The sequence below is a fragment of the Brachionichthys hirsutus genome, chromosome 9 (genome assembly GCF_040956055.1).
Source record: "Brachionichthys hirsutus isolate HB-005 chromosome 9, CSIRO-AGI_Bhir_v1, whole genome shotgun sequence".
NCBI lineage: Eukaryota > Metazoa > Chordata > Actinopteri > Lophiiformes > Brachionichthyidae > Brachionichthys > Brachionichthys hirsutus.
In genome coordinates this window covers 13596867-13619101 of record NC_090905.1, presented here as the reverse complement: position 1 = coordinate 13619101, position 22235 = coordinate 13596867, and the positions used below count along the sequence as shown (strand labels likewise).

The 22235-nt window shown below is 48.3% G+C and overlaps 1 protein-coding gene across 2 annotated transcripts in view; it reads left to right on the top strand.

The window, feature by feature from the left end:
* The first annotated feature begins 2858 nt into the window (after window positions 1–2858).
* Window positions 2859–22235, top strand: part of pbx1b (pre-B-cell leukemia homeobox 1b) — a 48657-nt gene continuing 29280 nt past the window's right edge. For both annotated transcript variants that reach the window (XM_068743095.1, XM_068743097.1), the window contains exons 1-2: window positions 2859–3046; window positions 4143–4216. In XM_068743095.1, coding sequence (XP_068599196.1) covers window positions 2859–3046; window positions 4143–4216 — 262 coding nt within the window. The remainder of the gene's footprint in view (window positions 3047–4142; window positions 4217–22235) is intronic.

Below are 22235 nucleotides of genomic sequence, written 5' to 3'. Positions count from 1 at the left end.
GCTGGCGGTGGAGAATTGGATAGATAGAGCGTGCACGCCAGAACGAGACCCTTTTCACCGGGCCGATCCTCCTGAGCCAGTCCCCAGACACAGGCTGACGGTATCCCAAGCCGAGAGAGATTTCTGCCAGTCGTGTTTCAGGAGGTGATTACAGACCGACCCAAACTACGCAGGATTGACTGGATGGTTTATTTTGCTGTTTTTGGGTTGATAAGGACCCAAAATCACCAGAATAGTGTAGAAACATGGGAAAGTGAGTTTTTCATAATATGGGACCTTTAATGAACGTGATCAGCACACATTCCCTCAAATAGACAGCGAGTAGGAGCCTGCAGACAGGGAGGTGGGAGGGTTCACATTCATGCACAATTTACTGTTCACCCGGATTTGATGTTTTTGGATTGTGGGAGGAGGAAGAAAAAGCCCAGAGAGAACACACACAAACCGGAGAACCTCCCTGGGGTGAGGTGACACCCCCAACTGCTCCCCCCGAGTCTGCTGCCCGATATCTGATATCAAGGACGCTAAATTTAAATGCAACTTACGCTGACCACTAATCATCGGTGCCAAGCTGTTCCTCATTCAGAACCGTTGCATGTCCGGAGCCATGTGGAAGGCCCGCAGGAAACTTTGCTGCACATCCTCTGCTGCGATGTGATGATGTTACCCCGGGACTGGGATGGGACCACATTTATGATGGAGCTAACCTGCTAACGCAAAGAAGCAACGTGAGAAGGAAAAATAGAGGTACCCTGAGATAATCCTGGAGATAATTAAAGCCATAAAAACACACGTTCACATGGTAATAGAAAAAGAAGCTAAAGCAGAGGGAAAGCCACTATAATGTCACTGATATACTGTATATCTAACGTGTCCACCTACATTCATACCCAGACAGCCATGAGTTTGTTGAAGATAATGGTGCGCTCCATTTGTTTGCCTCCTGCTCTAACGTAGCGTCAGAGAGCGAGGAGCCGGGTCAGCGGCACAAGCCGCTTATCAAGCGTTTGACTGAGTATAACATCATTGACTTATTTTTCTCAATTCCTGTGACCGATTTATAATCAGACTTTGCTGTGTCTGTTTCTGTCTGTGTATCCAGTCACGTTGGGCGGGGTCTAGAGCCGCCGTTCCTCCCACACCGGGCTGTCGTGTTCGCCGCTGCCTTCGCTGCCTTATCACCAGTGAGTGGCGGATCGCTCCGCAACCCGGCAACGAGCGGATGAAGGTCGCAGCGAGCTCTCTGATTGGTTTTCCTTGCAATGGAGCCAGAAAATATTTTGAGATTCCTAAATGCCCTACTAACCCTAACTTAGCAGATGTTGGGGAGTCGTATGGATGAGGGTGTAAAAGAGACCCCCCCCCAGGTATTCTCATTATTCTACCTCTGAGCAGATGGCAGGGAAACGTAGCACACTTACCATTATCCATCATACATATTCTGCTCCCAATTTACATAAGCAGTGCTTCGTAGGCGCTCCTGCAGGGAGACTGCCTTGCTCCAGAATCGTACCGACGCTCCACCTGAGGCTTGGGAAGACGGCTTGACGTGTCACTGCTGTTACAACTCAAACGCCAACGTGCTAATAGTTGTTCTGAGGAATTCCGCCGGGTGCTGTTGGAGGAAGAGAAACCATCAGCCTGACTTTCAGACAGGCGGATCCCAATCTGAGATGTTTTGCTGCGAGACGGCTCAGCATGCGAATGCCCCCTTTCCTCCTCCTCCTGCGCCTCCTCTCCTCTCCTCCCTCTGAATGGCAGTCTGGGGTGGAGGGGAGCAACAACAGCGAGGCAGCTCTGGGCCTGAAGGGCACTTTTCAGCCTGGCCAGGCACACTTGGGCCTTGCTGCTTGGCTGCGCAACATGGGTCACCGCCTTGCATTAGGAGGAGCCTGCCAAAGCCATCCGAGCGGCGCCCGGCCCGGCAGCGTACCTGGAAAGGACTGAGCAAAGCGGACGTTCCTCCGCGTAGAGGAACCCAGCAGCGTGTCCGACTGGAAGGATCAGAATAAAACGCAGCAGCCAATGGGACATAAATCTCCAGCACATCATCCGTCCGATCATTATTATCAATACGACGGCCTGCAGTTTGTGATTATTTTTATTGGTACTATCCTGGCACCGCACGGAGACGGAATGGTCTCCTGTGGAGCCGGTGGGGCTCCTGCTGAGGTCAGGGGGGGGGGGCGTCTAAAGCAGTCCTCGTGTGTCAGCCACGTCTCGGCTTTATTGGTCACCGGTTGCAGCTCCGTCTCCCTGCCGGGGAGAGACAGTGATCGACGTTTCACGAGAGGCACCTCAAGGTGGGGCTAAATGGTTTTATATCCCCCCATCATGTCGCGTGGGCGGAGTCTGGCTCTCACGCGCTTCGCTGCGCGCCTGTACTGTGCGCACGACAAAAGCGAGAGGATGGAGAGAGTGGAATAAATCCACGCGTGTTAATTCTCACTGTCACTTTTTTTGGGAGGAAGAAGAGGGTTTGGATCACTGCGCCACGTGGTATGGAAGCGTGTTCTAGTTCGTGCCAGTAGAACCCCGTGGTGTCTCTTTTTACGCACAGCTCAGATTTCACATTCAGCTCCGACCAGCTGAGAGAGACAGCCAGAGAGCGGGAGGACTCCTGTCCCCGCTCCCCCCCCCCCCCTCCATAGGCTATCCCTCTTTGCGCGCCGTGCGTCACAAAATCCCTCTGCGTGGAAAAAAAAACGCGGCGCAAATATAAGAGCACGACCAGGAAATATATTTTTCCCTCCCTTGCTTTTCTTTTCTTTTCTTTTCTTTGATGTGTTTTTGCAGCGCGCCACAAAGCATTAGATAGAGAGAGGGAGAGAGAGAGAGAGAGAGAGGGAGAACGAGAGATGGACGAGCAGCCGAGGTTGATGCACTCTCACACGGGGGGAGGCATGGCAGGGCACCCCGGCCTGCCGCAGCACATGCAGGACGGCACCGGAGCAGCGGACGGCGACGGCAGGAAGCAAGACATCGGGGACATTTTACAGCAAATCATGACCATCACGGACCAGAGTCTGGACGAAGCCCAAGCCAGGTAAACGCGCAGCGTGAGCAGGAGGAATTACAACGGTGCGTAAATGCGAAGGATGTAGTCAATATTATTAGGGATACGGTGCGTGGAGGTGCGTGGGGGGTGCGTGGAGGTGCGCGGAGGTGCGTGGGGGTGCGCGGAGGTGCGCGGAGGTGGAGGTGTTCACATGAGGGCATCACACTGCCGGAAAAACAACGACAATGGCATGTCTGTCAATTACCAGTCTAGTCCCGGAGAAATAACCCGACACGCACGCGCCTTAAGGAGAAAATAAAAGTGTCGCGCGCTGACAAGCAAAGTGCTTTAAGCACTTTATATATATACAGCCCAGCTGCGTGCGTGAGATCAGCTAAACAGCAGAATAAAAAACAGCAGAATTTAAACAGCAGAATAAAAACAGCAAAATAAAAAACAGCAGAATTAAAAAACAGCAGAATAAAAAACAGCAGAATAAAAGATATTTAGGAATGTCTTTGGAGCGGCTTCAGGACGAGCGCAGTAACTTTGTAGGTTTCATCCATCAGCTGTAACTGGGGGGGGGGGGGGGGGGGCAGTAAAGAAAGGGGTGTAAAGATACAGCAAGAGAGGATGATGATGATGATGATGAATATATTTATTCGATAGAATGTTAGAGTACAGGTACAGCCAAACAGTAGCATGTATTACAGTACAAGTACAGTCAAACGGTAGTATATATTACAGTACAAGTACAGTCAAACGGTAGTATATATTACAGTACAGGTACAGTCAAACAGTAGTATATATTACAGTACAAGTACAGTCAAACATCCTGTCTAAGAGGAGCATTTCTAAAAAACCCTTGCGGTCTTGTTTCCGTTGAAAGTCCTTCGTACATAAATCATCGACATTTAACAATACAAATAAAAATAAAACCAATATTCAATAACTCAAATGATGCAAAATAACAATAAAATAAAAATAAATTACAAATTACGTTAGACTTACGTTTGACATAGCTGTGTAATTATATATAGTTTTGTGTGTATATCATATATATTTTTCTTAAACCTTAATTTAAAAGGGGAACCGAGGAGCTTGTCCCTCCAATCATTTCTCTCCCTGTTTTATCATGTTTCAGGAAACACGCTCTGAACTGTCACAGGATGAAGCCGGCTCTTTTCAACGTCTTGTGTGAAATCAAAGAGAAAACAGGTGAGTCCACGTGGAGAGGGCCCCCCCCACCCCGCGTTCCTTTGGCCTCCGGAGGTGTGGAGCGAGTCCCCACGTTCCTTCGGCCTCCGGGGGCGTGGAGCGAGTCCCCACGCTGCTTCGCGTGAATCCCTCTTGTGCGTCTCACGCGCGTTGCCATTCGATCACCATCAGGATCATTTGCAGTCCGACTCACACCCCGATACTTGCATTTGAAGTCCCAACGCACACGCACACACACACACACACACACACACACACACACGCACACACACATCTCACTGACATGGAAGACGCGCGTCCTCCTGCAGCGCATTTCCGCCGCTCTACAAAAGGAACCGTGAACAATGACTTTGATCAGTACTCCATTATTGTGGAATAATAGTGTGTTGCTGTCTCCCCCCGTCAGTCTACGGCAGTGAGTGCGTCTCCTGCTATCCGTCTCTCCATTAAAGGAGTCGTGAGGGAACGTGTCAGCTGGATAATTGCGAGGAGAGAAATTCCTGTTTCCAAATCATCCTCCTCGTTCCACAGATGGAATTCGGCGACGCTTCGCGCTGACAGCGCAGCACCTCGTCTTTTATTTCGCTGCTGTGCGCAGGACTCGAACCCGACGCCGTGGAGGCGCCGACGAAAACGCGTTGCTGCGAGAGGCACACTCATTAGAGCATGAAACGCAACGGCTTGGAGGGCGTGCCCGTACGCGTGGCTGACCTCTGTGGCGGCGTGGACCGGTGCGTTTCGCGCTCCTCGCGCTCCACGCACGGATGAGTCCACTGAGGTGAAGTTCACCAAAGGGGGGGGGGGCGTTTGAAGCCGGCCGACTCACTCTGCTTAGCTGTTGTCTTGGGGGGGGGGGGCACAGTTATGCATAATGTTGAACTCCCTGGCGCGCCTCGGAGTTCATCCAAAGTTCGGCTCTGCTCAGCACGGACCTGCTGAGCAGCAGACCCATAAAGATGAGCAGCAGCTCGGGGGGGGGGGGGGCACACTTTAATTCATCTGCCATTTATATCAGTTTCAATTTACTGCAAACAAACACGGTGAGTTAATGAAGTCTCTTTTTTATGACGAGCATCTCCAGAGTCTCCGCAGCTCTGGGGCTGGACTCAATGGAAAGACGCTTTTTATTTATTTTCATTCATTACGATTACGTTTCAGCTTTTCAGACACAAACGCACGAGGCTGATATTTAAGTCCACTGGTGGAAACATCCAGATTATAATCCTCTCAGTGTGAACGAGACAAAACCCACTCCTGAAGTGAACAATAATATTCAAGTCTAAAAGTGCACGGCAGAAGCCACGTCTTGTGGCTTCCTCTGATTGGACGGCTGCTTTTCAGCGAATCAAATGCCTGTTAAAGATGAGGTAGATGAGGGTTTGGACTCGTTGCTTTTATCTATAGATTTTCTTAATGATTGACAGTAATGTTTCGCCGAGGCGCTTCTATTTCCACCTGCCTTGGTTTGTTGCATTTTATCTTTAGTTGCTTCGCCGCGGAGGTCAAACGCCGGCGTTTGTTTGTCCGTCCGTCCTTTAGCAAGATAACCCAAAAGCTTCTGGGAGAATCTTGGTGAACTTTTAAGGAAATGATGGGAATGTTATCAGGAACAGACGATTACATTTTGGTGATGATCCAGAAGAGATCCTGGATTCTGGATCGCTATGAAATTTCCGGCAACATTGCAGTCAATGGAGCTTAAAAATCTGTTCCTCAATATCTCTGTTGATTATTGATCGATGTTTATGAAATCTGACACAGTCATGTAGGGTGGGGGTCTCTATCTCACCACCGAATTTCATCTGGATCTGATCCAGAATGGAGTCAGTAACAAATGTTTAATTTCAACATTTACGATTCAAAAATCAGTTTCAAATACACAACTCTGATTCACTTTGACTTTTCATGGTTGGTCTATAAAGACACCAAGAACATTCTAGAACCTTTTGATGATGATCCAGATCACAATGTGGATGGTGTGAATCCAATTAGGAGGGGAACGAGCTGCTTGGCAGAGGTCTGTGCTCTCTGAGTGCTTTTCTAGTTTCTCTATATTTACATTAAATCTTTGACAATGGAAATGAAAGAATAAAATATGAAACCTTCTTTACTCAACTATTATTATTATTATTCTTTTTTTATTCTTTTTATTTTTTACAGATTATAGGTGCTAGTTGTGCTGGTTTTGATTTTTGTTATTGTCATTTTTTTGTTACCTTGGAAACCAAGCTGTAGCTCCTTTCCGCCTCCTCCTTTTGATTCAGCGGTCCGGCTCCGGCTGCAGTCGAGCCGAGGAGCCGAGAGACTCGTCTCCCGTCGAACCCGCTGATAGCCGCTGCCGCTCCTGTCGACTTTCCGGTGTTGATCTTGCGCCTGAACTCGTGACCTGCTCTGTGTATTTTTACTGGGATGACGTGAAGGCCAGCAGGAATATAGTGCAGAGTAAACAAGCACAATCGTCCAGCAGCACCCGGGAGGGGAGGCGAAGCGGAGGAAGGGACACTTCGTTTAGAGTGTTCTATTCTGTTTCTGATATAAAGCCACCAGTTTTGTCTTTACAGCACAATTCTGGGAATATTCAGGTTTACTTCAAAGAAAAGAAAGCGCATAAATCCCTGTGTGTGTGTGTGTGTGTGTGTGTGTGTGTGTGTGTGTGTGCGTGTGTGTGTCTGCATTCCTAAGAAGAGACAGAGCATGAAATATATAGATCATATTAATTACACCACGCAATGTGTCCAAACTGTGGTGCGAGGGGAAGAGCAGAGGCTTTTGTTCCTGCCGACGCCGGCGTGGTCGGCCAAACAGCCTCGCCGCCGTCGGCCCGTGAAACCTCCGCCGTCCACGAGCCGGACTGAAGCTAACAGAGCGGTCAAGACTTTTCTTTTTCTCCATGTGATCCATCTGAAGCTGATGTTTTAAAGGTGGACTGTTTTCTCTACACGTCTGGGTCTTTTTTTTTATGATTGATGAAAAGCCCTCTTTAGATAAGCAAATGGTTGACAAACTGATTTGGAAAATGAGCCGCCCTGACCTCTGTAAACACTCACCAACATCATAAATCTCCAGCAGTGTCAAACAAAAGCGCTCCTTGACTGAGCCGCTCGGTAAATGCTCTGCTCCGACTCGCTCACCGGGTCAACCTCAACAAAAGGCCAGCTTTCCGTGGCCTGTGTTTGTACAGTGTTGGGTTTCAAGCCTCGGGGGATCCTGCATTTATAAAAAATGACTAGCCGAGTGATGTAATGTTTTTTTTTGGAGGGTGAAAATGGGGGTGTTTTGCAGAGTGCAGCCGAGCGGCGTTTGACAGGATGAAACGAGCCACGGGTCTGGCTGTGGAAGGTGCGTGCACGCTTTCACTGCATCGACTTGTCAGCCCATTCAAACGCCTGGCAGCTGCCCGTTTGTGCTTCACAGGCTCAACGTCGCCGTGGAGACACTTGATCAGGTAGAATCGGATCAGACGTAATGCAATCCGGGGAAGTGCTGGAAACAATTATCAAGCCACGATTAGAAAATGAATTGGATGAGTGATGAATGGCTGAATCCGAACACTGCGGCTCCCTATTTTTCCAGCAGTTTGATGAACTGTTGTTTCGACATTCTACGGACGAAGCAACTGATGAACTGCAGAATTTATAACAGATTAGATGATACTGCCATCGAGCACGGAAGGGGCTGCAGCTATCGTTTCAGTCGTTTCTCTACATTCCTGGTGAAGTCAGAACGTTCCTCGAACAGCAGGCAGCGCTAGCGAGACCATCCAGAGCTTGTGAGTCTTTTTGGGGGGGTTTCTGCGCCCCTTTGGACTCGTCGTGAGCAGTCAGGGAGCCAGAGTGTGTGTTGGAGTCTCTGGGTGGAGATGATGGTTGGCATGGCGATGGCCTGCCTGTGTCTCAGTGGACGCAGAGAGCTTTTGTTTTCCTCCTATCCTCCCTCCTCGATGGCGAGAGAACAGGGTGATGAAATAGCACGAGGCGCTTCTGAATGCACTTGGTGGCGAGTCCGAGTCTGTAAACGGCGAGTCAACACCGTTGCAGAACAGAACGACGTGTTGCATCACACATTAGGCAAATTGTCAGTCGCCTAATTGATGCATGTTAATCATATTAAGGCGCTTAATTATAGGAATCGTTCTTTCTCCCTCGGTTAATTAAACCTGACTTCACATGTAAAAGGAAAGACATCGACCAAGTCGCCTGCAAGGCTCCAACCAGCCGTTCATGGCTTTTGGATTTCTAACTGGAATCATTTCCTAAACTGCTGAATGTTTTTTCCTCTGTTCTGAAGGCCACTGGGGGGGGGGGGGTGACATAGAGCCGCGAGCCGCCCTGCCGGCGTGGAGATTACAGACTGAAGGCGCGATCCGAGCAGACTTTCCTGAATGTTCAACGCTGCTTTAATATCACTCTCCTGCCGTTGAGCTCGTTCTCGGCAGCTTTAGCAATCTCCCTCCCTGCAGCGTCGGCCCTGCCTCCTCTTGCAGCGGTTCCTTAATATGTTAGGAATTTAATCAAGCCTACAAATTTGTTATGCACGTTAAACTGAACATGCAATGGCACATTTGAACGCGGTTGCCATACCAACCCCCCCAGGAGTTCATTTTCCGTAATGTGGTGTTTGGAATCTCATTTCCTCCGCTTTTCCCTGCTGCTACTTGCAGACGCCTCCTCCGGGCTGCCTCCGAACGCTCTCGCTGCCGCGGCGTTCAGACAATGGAGGAAGGAGGGAAGGAGAGCGAGGGGCCTCTCGCCACGTAGTGGAAATGACACAAATTAATATACACTACTTAAACCAGACCAAGATTAATGGTTCCCTTTCGCTGCAGCTTAGTCCCACTGTCAGTTGCCGGGTGCTCGTTGGACAAAATCAACACTAATCAACATTTATTCCACTTTTGCCCTGGGCTCTCAGGAGTCTGGCAGGACTACGTGCCCCCCCCCCCCCTCCCTTCACCGTCTCGCTACGCTTTTCACCTCTCATCCAGCTCCTCCTACATCACCCTCCTCACACTGCTCGGCTCCTCAGAGGAGAGCGCGCCCCCTCCTATCAGGCCACATTAGAGTCATGATAGATTTTCTCTTTTCATTTGCATCTGATATTTAACACAGCAAAGCAGTTGCTCTGTCACTTTACAGTGCACGTGTGTGTGTGTGTGTGTGTGTGTGTGTGTGTGCGTGTGGGACAGGTTTGTCCTTCCCGTGTGCTTTCGAAGCAGCTGTAATCTTATCTCCACTCAGTCCCCACTGCACTATGAGAAACACGATACGCGTTCGCTGTTCTCTTCTGGCGTGAGTGTCAGGTCGTGTATTTATACAACACTTCATATTCTGGAAAGGAGGATTTTAAAATACCCATTGCTGGGAAACTCCTGCTGTAAGTTATCACCCGAGCGCTCGCCGTGGGTCGTAAACAGCGCTTTGATTACTGTGACTGGCAGCGGTGGCATCCACAGATCTGCTGACTCCCACTCCACCAGCGGGCCTCCTCGCAGAGACACATTAAGCATCCAGCGAAGCCTCGTTATTGGCTGAGCTAATGTGGGCTGCAGTTCCACTGCTGCTACTCGCCTCTTTGTCGTTCCGTCAGCTGCAATAAAGACACGCTCAGAGCGGCGATGATGGGGAAATATACCTAATGTTAAAGTGCATCAGTGCCCGGACTGTAAATGTGCAGTAAAATGTACTTACAGTATTCTTATGGAAAAGAACATTACTGTGACTAGGTTAGAAAATATCAGTATTTACATTCTAATTATTTTTATTACAAAGACTTTGGTGTGTGTTCTGCAGCAGAAGCTAAAGTGCTTTTTTAATCGGAGCTTTTAATCTACAGTTTTCTGCTAGTTTATGAGGTTTAATTGAATTAAATGGAGACAATGATTGAATATGCAAATTTTCTCTTGGCCCACCCTCATCATTTTAGGCACAGTTACAGTGTGTCCATGTCCATACTGGAAAACTATCTTGCTAGCCTCTTTGTATTCGTAGATTAAATATATTTTCAGATGGGTATGTATACATTTAGAAATAGACTAGAAAAGGAAAGCCTTTATTGTCATTATATAGTAAATATATAGGAGATTCGGCGCGCTGCTCCGTTTGGTGCTTAGATGCAACATTAAAAGAAATAGTAGTAAAAAAAACAACACCATTTTGAAGTTTAAATTAGTTCTAGATCAATAAAGGATCATTTGCTTTCTTATTCATCCCAACTTTTCTGCGCTTGTTTTTCATTCATCGGCCTGCTGAGGCTGCTCCTGGTCTATTTCTGGCGTGCACTGGGCCGGAGCCAGAGCGCGCCCTGAACTCGAGGCCGCTGCATCGCAGCAGCCCAGATTTTATGTATGCTCAGTAATCCGAGTTGGGATCCCTCCTGCAACACGCTTGGATTTAGAGATTGCTTTTTTTCCCCCGCTGTGAAAATGAAATTGTGCAAACAGCTGATGCCTCATCTCCTACTTTGCCAAGATGTGCAGCGCAGTGTCGTCCGTCTCGTGGCGTGGCGCGGCGCCGCGCGGCCGGCGGCGTTGTCACGGCACCAACTGGCCTCATTGAAGTGACAACGGCTGCTTTGTCAGCGTTGTGTCTCAGGTGCCAACCTGCGCTTCCCAAAATAAACTGTCATGCAATGTGGCAGGACAGAAAAATGCAGGCCCACATTGGGGCCCTGTGCCCCCCCACCTGAAAGGAAACAAATGTTCCATAGCAGAAATGGATTGTAGCTTTGGAAGTCTTCCCGGCTCTGACACCAGAGCCATGGTGGGTCACTTAAAGCTTGGCGTGTGTTTGTCCTCGGCATCAGCAGGGGTCACAGCATCAGCAGGGGTCATGGCATCAGGAGGGGTCACAGCATCAGCAGGGGTCATGGCATCAGGAGGGGTCACAGCATCAGGAGGGGTCGCTGCATCAGGAAGGGTCACATCATCAGGAGGGGTCACAGCATCAGCAGGGGTCGCTGCATCAGGAGGGGTCGCTGCATCAGGAGGGGTTGCTGCATCAGGAGGGGTCACAGCATCAGGAGGGGTCACAGCATCAGGAGGGGTCAGAGCATCAGGAGGGGTCGCTGCATCAGGAGGGGTCACAGCATCAGGAGGGGTCAGAGCATCAGGAGCGGTTGCTGCATCAGGAGGGGTCACAGCATCAGGAGGGGTCGCTGCCTCAGGAGGGGTCGCTGCATCAGGAGGGGTCGCTGCACAGACGTAAACGTTCGGATCTCGGCACTGACACCCTCTTATTTATTTCTGAAGTGATTTTGTTTTGCTCTGGACTTGTTGTTGGACAGCTCTTTGTTACTTGCCCACATCCTCCTGCAGAAATAGCTTGTGCCTGCTGTCGTCAGCTCCTCTTCCGGTTTTATGAATGGTCCGTCGTTTTCTCCCAGCGATGCAACGTTACACCGGAACAGGGGGGGGGCTGATGATAGGAAGTGGGAAGGAGTGAACATGGAGACTCCTTGGTGACCTTCAGACTGCAGCACGTCGGCCATAGCTGTTGGATTTGGCACGGAGCGTGTGATTCCTGTTAGAGCTCAGCATGGCCGGCGCGCTCTATAGCTGCCATGACATTTTCATGACTAGTGGACTGAAGTAAAGGTGGAGGGCACGAAGGCTTGAAATGGAAGTTCAGTCATCACCTCAGTAATAAGGAACCAGAAGCTAATCATGCAGCCAAAGGGAAGCTTTCTGTGTCCTGACAGCGAGGGCATCTCTAATGACGCTCCACCAGAACCGGGATGTAGAGCTCCAGAGGCAGCGAGGGAGCTCTAATGACGCTCCACCAGACCCGGGATGTAGAGCTCCATAGGCAGCGAGGGAGCTCTAATGACGCTCCACCAGACCCGGGATGTAGAGCTCCAGAGGCAGCGAGGGAGCTCTAATGACGCTCCACCAGACCCTGGATGTAGAGCTCCATAGGCAGCGAGGGAGCTCTAATGACGCTCCACCAGACCCGGGATGTAGAGCTCCAAAGGCAGCGAGGGCGCTCTAATGACGCTCCACCAGACCCGGGATGTAGAGCTCCAGAGGCAGCGAGGGAGCTCTAATGACGCTCCACCAGACCTGGGATGTAGAGCTCCAGAGGCAGCGAGGGAGCTCTAATGACGCATCAGCTCCTTTGCAGAGAAACATGTATGTTATGGCCAGAGATTCAAACCAACGACTAGGATGAGGCTCAGTCGAGCACACGAGCCCAAACAGCCACTTTTAATTGAAACACGATCACTGCATCAAACGGCACCCATGCAGTCCGGAGGGAGGTTTCTAGCGCTAATCATTAACATCATTTCCACCTTTCGGGTTATGGGAGTTGCTGGAGCCTATCCCAGCTTGCTATGGGTGAGAGGCGGGGCACACCTCGGACTCATCTCATATGCTAATATTAACAAGAACGGGAAAAAATAAATAAAGTGCTCACATTTAAACGTTCTAGTTTCCTCCTAGCATTTTGTCAGTGGGAACGATTGTTCAACGTCAGCCTCTGAAGTCAGAGGGATGAGATCCTTCTATGATTCTGTCTCCTGGGTGAACGCGCTGCATCAGAATGTCACTAATAATATCAAATCATTTCTATTTGCGCTTCTTGAAGCTCGACCCACCGCCGCTGCTGCTGATGGACTCGCTGCACCAGATCTGATGAGTTCAGATCCCGACGTCACGGAGGAGATGACGAGGTTTCAGGAGTTTGGAGGATAGCGTAACCTTGATAAAACGCTCGTCTCGGTGACATCGATTTCCACCATCCATCTTCATCTGATATGAAGTATGCAAATGGTGACATCGACTGGGAGTGGAGTACAGCGCTGTTAAATGGGCCATTTCCAATGTTCTTTGTGCTGCGCTGACTTCCAAAAAATTCCCTGTCAGCCGGCTGAAGTCTTTCTGGAGACATTGTCTCCACCTTCGTCCCATGTCCTCCATTTCTCTTCTCGCCACTTCCCCCTGTTTTTCCTCCCTTGCTTGCCATACAAATGAGGTATATCTACTGACAGCATCAGAACGGCTGCTCATTAAATATTAACAGCTTGCAGAGATTTCTGCATTGCCACATTTCTCTTCGTTTTGAACTGTGTCAGCACAGCCTGTGGAACATTTATTAACGCGAGTTCAGGAACGCCATTACCCTACCCGCTTACTTTATCGTGCTTTAGATGATATCCGTCAGCCCTCCTCCCTATTTCACCTGAACATCCTTCCTCTGCAGATGGAAGCCAGACAACCGTCCCCGTGCGTTTATTTGCACATTCCGGGTGCGTGATCTCAGGATGAGCGATCCTGGATGTTACAAGGTGTTTATTGCCTTGGTAATGTCTTTATGAGAAAGATAAGAGCAAATCCTTTGTGTTAAACAACGTATGGATGGCCGTAAAAATTCCTGCATGGACGGTAAAACCCGAGCTGACAGAGATTCACCGTGTGTCTGAGAAGAATTATTTTTCCCTATTTGTCTGACTTTGCCTTTTTATTTTTATTTTTTTAAATCTCAACGATTCATTGCTGCTGCTTTCCAAATGCGTTGAGCTCAGTGGGCGGGGATGGCCTCTCGGTTGCATTGGCCCCTATGAAGATGGAGCTGTCAATCACCCACAGGCTTCCTGGGTCCTGAGAGGCGGCATCGGTTCTCAGCGAGGGACTGGAACAATGACTTTTGTTGTCACACATGTGTTTCTGTTGGGCATTCTGTGGACAGTGTGTTCCTCTTTAATTAAATTCATTCTGCCATTGTGATAGAAGGCACACAGATGGCTGTCCAAAATAATGGAACGATTGAATCTCGTGGTGCAGACGGAGGTCATTTAAATCCTGTCCTTTCTCTTTTTGGTCTCATGGAGCCCCCCCACAAAGATGGATGCTTTTGCAGCATCCTCAAGTCAAACAGATCATCGCTGTAATTAACTGGTTAAGAATCTTCTTGGAAATCAATACTGTTAATTATGAAGAAAATGTTACGTTTTCAGGTAGATTTGTTTTTTTTCTCGTCCAACTGATCAATTGTGCATGTTATTTAAACAATATTTTATTGAAGGAACATGAACATGAATCTCACGCGTAAACATCTGCATAAAGAACAGCGTCTTTGTGAGAGGGCGTAACACATTCCTGCTGTGATTGCTTTGTTGCTGTTGAAAACGAATGGAGGAGCGTCGGTTGATGAGGCGTATCCTCCTCTGTGATCACATGTAGCCGGGCCTTGCTCTCCTCCCCGCTAATGATGATGTGTGGCTCAGGTAGCTGTCAGCAAGGCATGATTCATTAAAAGGGAAACTAGGCCAATTTGTCATTTTGTTCTAAGCGTGTTCAGAGAGGCGAGCGCCGCCGCCGCGCTCTACCTAGACATCCACAACGGGTCGGCCTCTGCAGTTATTTGTGAGACGTCCAACCGCCTTTTCTTTGGGGGGTGGGGGGGAGTATTTTTTATCTGGATCGCTCTGCTCAGACTGTCTCAGCACAAGCCTGATAACAATTAGGAGGCGTCTGCTTTGGAATGGGCCTCAGAAATAGACGCGTGCCAAGTTGGGGCAACATAGCGAGGAGATCCAGAGCAGCTCAGAACTCTCCCGCGTGGAGTTTGAAGTCTCAAGAGAAGCATTTTCCGTGTTTTTGTTTTGGAGGCCCATCCATGCAACAGTAATCAGGATGGCTGAGCATCCAGCGGCTCACAGCGTAGCTTTAAGATGCTTCTCAGCTGCCAGCTGTGGGTTTCACCGCAGGCCCGGTGAAGAGTCTTGTGTTGGGCTGTGGCGTTGCTCCCAGCATGCATCCTGGCCCTCGTCAGGCCCCCTGTCATTTGTGTCCCGGGCCCATCCCGACAGGCAAGCCCGACTCCCACGTCACAATGGCGGGCTCTTCCTGGGAGAGACAGGTGTCAGCAACCCGCCATTCCTCCCCCTCTCCCAGGCAGATGCCTGCTGCGATGCAGCCACAGATTTGAAGCTGAGCAACACGGAGCGAAGGGTCATCTCTGCCACTCATCCACAGTCGCCGTATCGCCAGAGACCGGAGCTCCATCAGCATGCGAGGGGGCTCATGTCAGATACAGAGCGTCCACAAGAGGAGACTGCCCCCACCCGACAGACTGGGCTGCATCCCGGCTGACTGACAGCTTCATTGTGTCCTTTGAGGAGCGGTGATGAAAGACTCCTGTGAGGAGGCCGTGCAAACGCAGTCAGGCTTGCAAAGAATGACTTGTTCCTTTGTAAGCATTGTTGTGTCTTTGGTGTCTTTTAGCTGACACCGCTTTTTCACTAATTCGGAGCCATTACCTGTGTGTTATATTTTCACTTCAGCCTTGAGAATCCAGGAATGCCGTGAGGAATTCTTATTAGCTCGTTAGCGTCTTTTCCTGTTTATTTCCACTGAAAATTGCCCAAAGGATATTTTGGATGAAAGTGAGCCAAGCTACGGTTTGAGAAACCATTTTCAGCACCAAAACATTTCCATGTCGTTTGCTAAGCAGTTCTACTCACAGCAGAAGTTGTAAATAAGATGCATTTCCTAAAGTCCCTTCACGGTCGATCTTTCAAGGCACAGTTCCCCCCCAAAATAGTCTTTAAATTTGTCTCAAAATCAGGGTTTTCTGGTGCAACTTAATTTTTAAAATTACTCCTTAACATGCTGTTAAATAACTATTTATTTTTTTATTTAACTCTTTAGCCACCACAGTAATTACAATAAAATATTCAGTTTTGATATAACTTTTTAAAAAGGTTGTAACTTAAAAAATGTTAGAGAAAGAGCCATACTGTAAATGAGAAAAATCACAAGTATGAACCAAAGTTTGTGATGGGAATAAATTAACACATCTAATAATGTGGAAAAGTTCCATTCAAATGCAATCATCACGCAGGAACAAAGATAATCGACACAAAATCAAAGCAAAACCAGAAAGCCTCCACCTTGTCTTGTCATGGACATGAGCAAACCAAAAAAAACAACCGAAGTGGGAAAGATAAAGAACATTCCCCGAGTCAATGCCTCAGAAAAGACGTCACCTTCAGGATCAGCACTGGACAGCTACATATGTAGCCGACTACATATGGAGCTGTCCAGTGCTGATCCTGATCCATATGTCGCCGGGGTCAACATGTCAGCACATGCTGGAAAAAACAAAAAAGTTCAAATAACGTTCAATAGTCACCTCCAGCAGATTATTGATTTCCTGACTGCAGCGTGTTGCTATTGTTATTGCCATGTTTCTGAATTTTTCCGTTTGATCAGTTCACTACTTAAGTTACAAACATTGCATATTCAATTGTATAGTTGTACAAATATATGGATAGATAATTGCTGTTATTATAACATAAATCCTTTCAATGAAAACCACACTACTCCATCGATCAATAATCAAACTCATTCAAGTAAATAATATGAAATAATAAATAAAGAAAAATATCATCCAACACAAGTTATGACATTAACTTTGTTCAAAACTCTTTTGTCACAGTTGAGAGGAGCAGAACTGCAGAACAACCAACAAATGTGGGCTGTTAAGAACATGTGTGACAGATGCAGCATTTCACAAAAACAAATGTCTGCGCACAGCTCTCGGGGGCCACAAAAAATTACTTGGAGGGCCACATTTGGCCCCCAAGCCTTGAGTTTACAAAGAGAGAGATCATTTTTGATGTCAATTCTGTCTAAATTGTGTAAATGCTGCCGCTGTTCTACCTGCCACAGCGAGGCAAAGACCTGAAATGACTCGTCTCATCTTCCGTGGCTAGCATCCCTGTGTTCTCCCGGTGTTATTTCTGTAGCCATCTGCATTGATCTGTGGTGAAGCCAGACAAAGATTGGTGTATATTTAATGTCTTTCAGCAGCCACATTAAGAGTGCAGTTTGTGTGGGGGAGGTCGTACCGGGGGTGGGGGGGGATGCTGTGACATTAATAATTTAATTGCAGTCGTGTATCTGAATACTACAGGAGCGCCAAGTGATGTATATTTTAAATGATATGAGGAGGGAAGCCAGGGAAGATCAATGCAAGCACACACACACACACACGAATGCGGTCCTTGTCTGTCAATGTGAATCTGAAGGTCTGGTGTAGACCATTGTGCTCCCACACTGATATTTGGTCCATACAGTGCCTGGTCTGATCTTATGGGCTGAAGGTCTCTGGCCCAAATGACTCTGCCCCCTTTGCTGTTGCTGTCAGAACCGACAGTCCTCATGTTTATTTCATTTGGCGTCTGGGCTGTCTCGTTTCCCTATCCTCCAATGTCATTAACGCTCCTCGCCAGGACCCTGCAGTGGTGCGCCTAATGAATTCCTCTGCGGCTCCTCACTCCCCACCTAGTTACCCCAGCTCAAGGTGTCAAATTATAACAGCCTGGGAAAAGAGGAGTCTGCTCTTGTTTGTGTGTTTATTTCGTTGCCTGTGAGCCCCTCTGTTGCATTAACAAAATTGTTCAGTGCAGGAAATTGTTTAAAGCGGTTTTGAAAGTGTTGCTTTTGCCCCTGATCATCGAGAACAAGTGAACAAATTGAACTTTGAGCCTCTGAATTAGAAATTAATGTGTCAGGAGACAAAACAAAAACAAAAATAGGGCCTCTGTGGTGTAGAAATGAGTTTGATCCTGGAATAGAAGAGCAGTTTGATGTTGACGCGCCGCTTTAACCCTGCTTCTGCTTCATTAGTGGTGCGCGCTACTTGATGAAGATTTGTTGCTTTTAACATCTGGGATGTCCCGGATAGATTTGGGCATGAAATCACCAGGCGCAAAGATGCCTGGGTGACTGCTAATTGGGATTATTTAGTTGTCAGTGTGATCAGCGTAACAAGGCTCGACATGTTATTGCTGTGAGGCCGCGGTGGGAAAGCCGATTGCTACGTGAGACCCGGGCTTATTCCGAATCATCCAGTCCACCGGTGGAGACCCTTCAGATGGGACCGCAGAGGGAATGGTGATGCCTGGCTGTCAGAAGGAGCAGGCCCATCTGTGTGGCGCTCTCTCTTTCTCTCTCTCTCTCTCTCTCTCTCTGACACCACCGGAAGATGGAAAATGGTGTCAATCAATCCATCAGAGCATCCTGGGTGGCTGTGCAGAGAGGAGCGCTGGGGGCGTGGTAATGGCAGTGTGCAGAGGAGGCGCAGTGCACGTGATTATGGCTCCCTGCTCCATCTGCTCCCCTCCCGCCGCCGTAGCTGATGCTGCGGCGGCGTAATGGACTGACTGTGCAAACCGTTGATCCATGGCTGCAACCGATTCCTGCACGCCACAGTTTTGATCAGCAGTTACGGCGGCACGTCCGAAGGGCCTCCTTCCCAATATGGCCGCTCTTCACGGTTGCTGCCAGGTTACCGGCCACCACGGCGAGCCCATGGCTAGTTTACACGCAAAGAATTTGCCGGGTTAATTAAAGATGCGTAAATATGCTTGAATTGGGCCACGTCTTCACATTAGGAGAGATTTGCGGAATCTGTGCTGTAATATATTTTAATTAAGCATTCATTAAAGAATAATGGGGGCTTTTATTTTGCCTGGCAGACCGGGCTTGGACAGGATTTTGGCATCTGCTGTGAGCTCATCAGTGGAATATTGAGCACCTCGGCTGCACAGGGAGACTCTTTCAAGGTCTCAAAAACAAAAGCGTGCCTTCTCTTCTCCAACAGAAAAAACGGATCTACTGTGGGAGGGAGTGGCCAAAGTGTTGGCTTAATTAAATCCCCCCCCCCCCCCCCCCCCCAACCCATCCTCACCTCTCTTTTTCGCCTGGCGGAGCAGCAGAGTGGCTCTGAGACACGGAACACTAGTTGTGCTGGCAATTATGTTAATGGGATGCTATTAGGCCATGATTCCGTATGAGCGATCGGGGAGAAGAGGAGCCCCGGTGGCAGAAAATGATAACGGAGCGTGCGCCTCGTTGATACCGCTCCAGCAGGATCATTTGCATAATGAACCCTCCCCGCTAACGAGGGGTGTGGCCTCAACACCGAGCCACTTAGAAGGCTCGGGAGTCGCAGCGTGAGACGAGCCGACACTGAAAGCACAATGTGACAAAGTGATTCATGGACTCCACTCGTCGTCGCGAAAGCCATTCGGGCCCAAACGTGAGCGCAGCGCCGCGTTTCCAGGCTCTGCTCGGCGGCGGCTTCTGCACAGAGACATGACAACGCAATTTCTTTGTGGCGCACTCTTAACTTGAAAATTGAAATGAGGAGATTTTCAGATCAATGGATTTTTTTCTTCTGTTCTTGGACTTCATTGGCACACGGAACATTTTGTTAGTTCTGCCCGCTTGCGTCTTTGGCTTCCATAAATAGTCCCGAATCAAATATTCACTTTTGAAACGCATCCTTTCTGTTCCGAGCCAACATTCTGTGTGCAGCAACGAGCACACGGACATGCTCCCTTTCTGACAGTGTAAACTTGTGGGCTGCGTGATTCACTACCTCGAGGCCCCCGGCGCCCTGTGGAGCCCCTCAGCAGCTCAAATAAAGCAAGCTGAGCGGGGATTGCTTCCTTTTATTCACTCAGTTGCTTCGTTTGCTGTTTTTTCCACCTTGTTAATGCAGCAGAATAGAAAGCCTTTATTGTCATTGCATAGTGGATATACAACGAGATTAGATCTGATGCTCTGCTGCTATTGATCCCAGTCTGAACTATTTATGATTAATATGGCTGCAGGGTCTTTATTTATGCTTCGCTCGCCTCTCTCGATGTTTGATTTGCGTCCGTGCACGTTCCTGCAGCTCAGCCGACCCAGCCTCAGGATTTGATCAGAATGATCTTGAGGCCCATGGGAAGACATTAAACACCCAGAATGTCCCCGGGGCTGCTCTCTCCTCCTTCCTATGTCCTCCTTTCATTCCCCCTTAATGAGAACTGCTCCTAATTATTTCAGTGGCTGGAGCGTGGGGACACAGCCGGAGTTAGATCTCCCGCGCTCGGACGTGACTGCTATGCTGATGAAGGCGGGGGATCAATAATTTAGGCTCTATCCTTAATGGCGGCGTGAGGAGGAAGTGATACAGAGTCAGAGATTGCATTTTAAAGGCAGAGCCCCCAGCCTTGCTGTCCAAGTTAACTCGCGCTGCGCTCTGTAAACAGCTGACACATTTATGTTTACTGGAATTCTTATTGCTCTTCCTCTAAGCCGGCCTCTAAGTGCTTGTTTGCTTAGCTTTGTATATCCTGCATTCGGTTATTGCAGTCTGCACAGTCAGTCTGAACATGCCTCGCTGGCCAAAGGATTTGCATTTGAAGTGCATGGGGATATAATTGATTTAGAGGCATGAATATTGATAGTATCTTATCAGCTTGGTGCCCATCCCTCAAACCACTCTGCGGAGAGTAACGGTCCGCCGAGCATTTTTCTGGTCATCTTGCTTTAGCGGCTGCACACATAATCTTTAAGTGTACAGAGCCTTGGCTCCACGAAGCCCTTCCATCTCCCCCTGGGGAGGCATCCATGCATCTTTCAAAGAGTCTTCACATCAAGGTGGCCCGAGCGCAGTACCCTACAGACTCTTCCTCAGTTATTGAAGCTTGGCTTCTTGATTCTGTGATTTAACTTAGCCTTGGGAGAGGAGAGGAGAGGAGGCAGCCACATGCAGAGGACAGTAGCCGAGCCAAGCCTCACATCCCTCTCCTGAAGCAAGAGAGAGACGGTGACAGTTTCGCAAGGCGATTTATTACAAGGTCTTTTTTTTTTTCCTAAAGGAAACTTGGAGGAGACCTGAAGCGTCCATATGGATTTCATAATGCAGACATTCCCTCTTCAAACAGGTTACGGGTTGCATTACAGTTTTCCAGCACTGCCTACACCGTCACCAGAAAAACAGGGCTGTGTCCAATTATGACGGGGGACTCATTCGCTCACAATGGTTGCTTTGATTGACGTGTGGGGCCTGTGGTCGGAGTGCTAACCCAGTCCAAATGGCTCTGAGTTAAATTTCCTGAGCGTCACATGTGCTGGTTGCCATAGAAGCTCCATCGTCACTTGTATTGTACGAAAATGTTACACTTTGGAGCAGCGTACAAACTCCAATGTGGCCTGGATCTGATGCTGTTGTTTATTTTTTAATTTAAGAGCCGAGGAAGTCATGCGACCGTTCCTTATAAACTCGATCCATTGTCTCTGTGAATTGCTGCTGCCTTTAAGTCTGATTAAATATTGATATCCATGTAAACACTGGTGCCATATTGAGTACTTTATTCAGAGTCACACAGTCTCCCTCCGCCACGTTGAATGAGCTGCTGCTGCTTGAGAAATAGGCCCATTGTTTCTGGGCTCACTGTTTATTAATAGTGACAAAATAAAGTGCCGCTGAAATTAAGGCCCAAACGATTTCCTGAGAAGGTGTCGGCGAATTTGAATAAATCCTTCTGTGAGTTGACACCTGTGTAATCGGTTTGTGACACACAATGAAGCTGTCGCAGTTATTTTATATTGTCCTCCAAAGACATAAATATTCTCTAAAAGGATTAGTAGGGCCTAATTGATAACTGATTTATACAGCATCTACAATCAATCAACTCACTCTATAGCGTGGTTTGATACGAGACAGACCGTTACGTCTGTGACTGGATGATTTGCACAAGTGCAGGCCAAAGTGTCTCCACAGTCCTTTCAATAGAGGTTTGGAGAATTTGTGCATTAATTTGTGTTCTTAATGCCGCCTCATGGGCAGCACGGCTAGTGCAGTTAGTGTCCTCCCGGGTTTTTAATATTTATTTATTTTGCACGGCTTTTTTAAGAGAAGTTGAAATCGTTGATTTCTCCATCCCGTACTGCAGCAAGATCCCAGACACGGAATCCATTTTCATATTTGGCGATTATTTCTTTCTTCAGTTCAGCAGTTGTTCTCTCTATTTACTAATTTCTTTTCCAGTCGTTTTACTGCTGCCTTTCTTTGGATCCATGACTAAGAGCTAAAGAGAACAAAAGGAAAAAATCTGCACGGTCTTCCTGGCAGGTCGACTTAAAATGAACCCACTCGGGTATAGACTCCGCCTTCGTTTGTGTGTGTTCGGTTCGCCTCGGCTCCACTCGTGTGTTTGAACTCCAGAAATCTGTTCGACT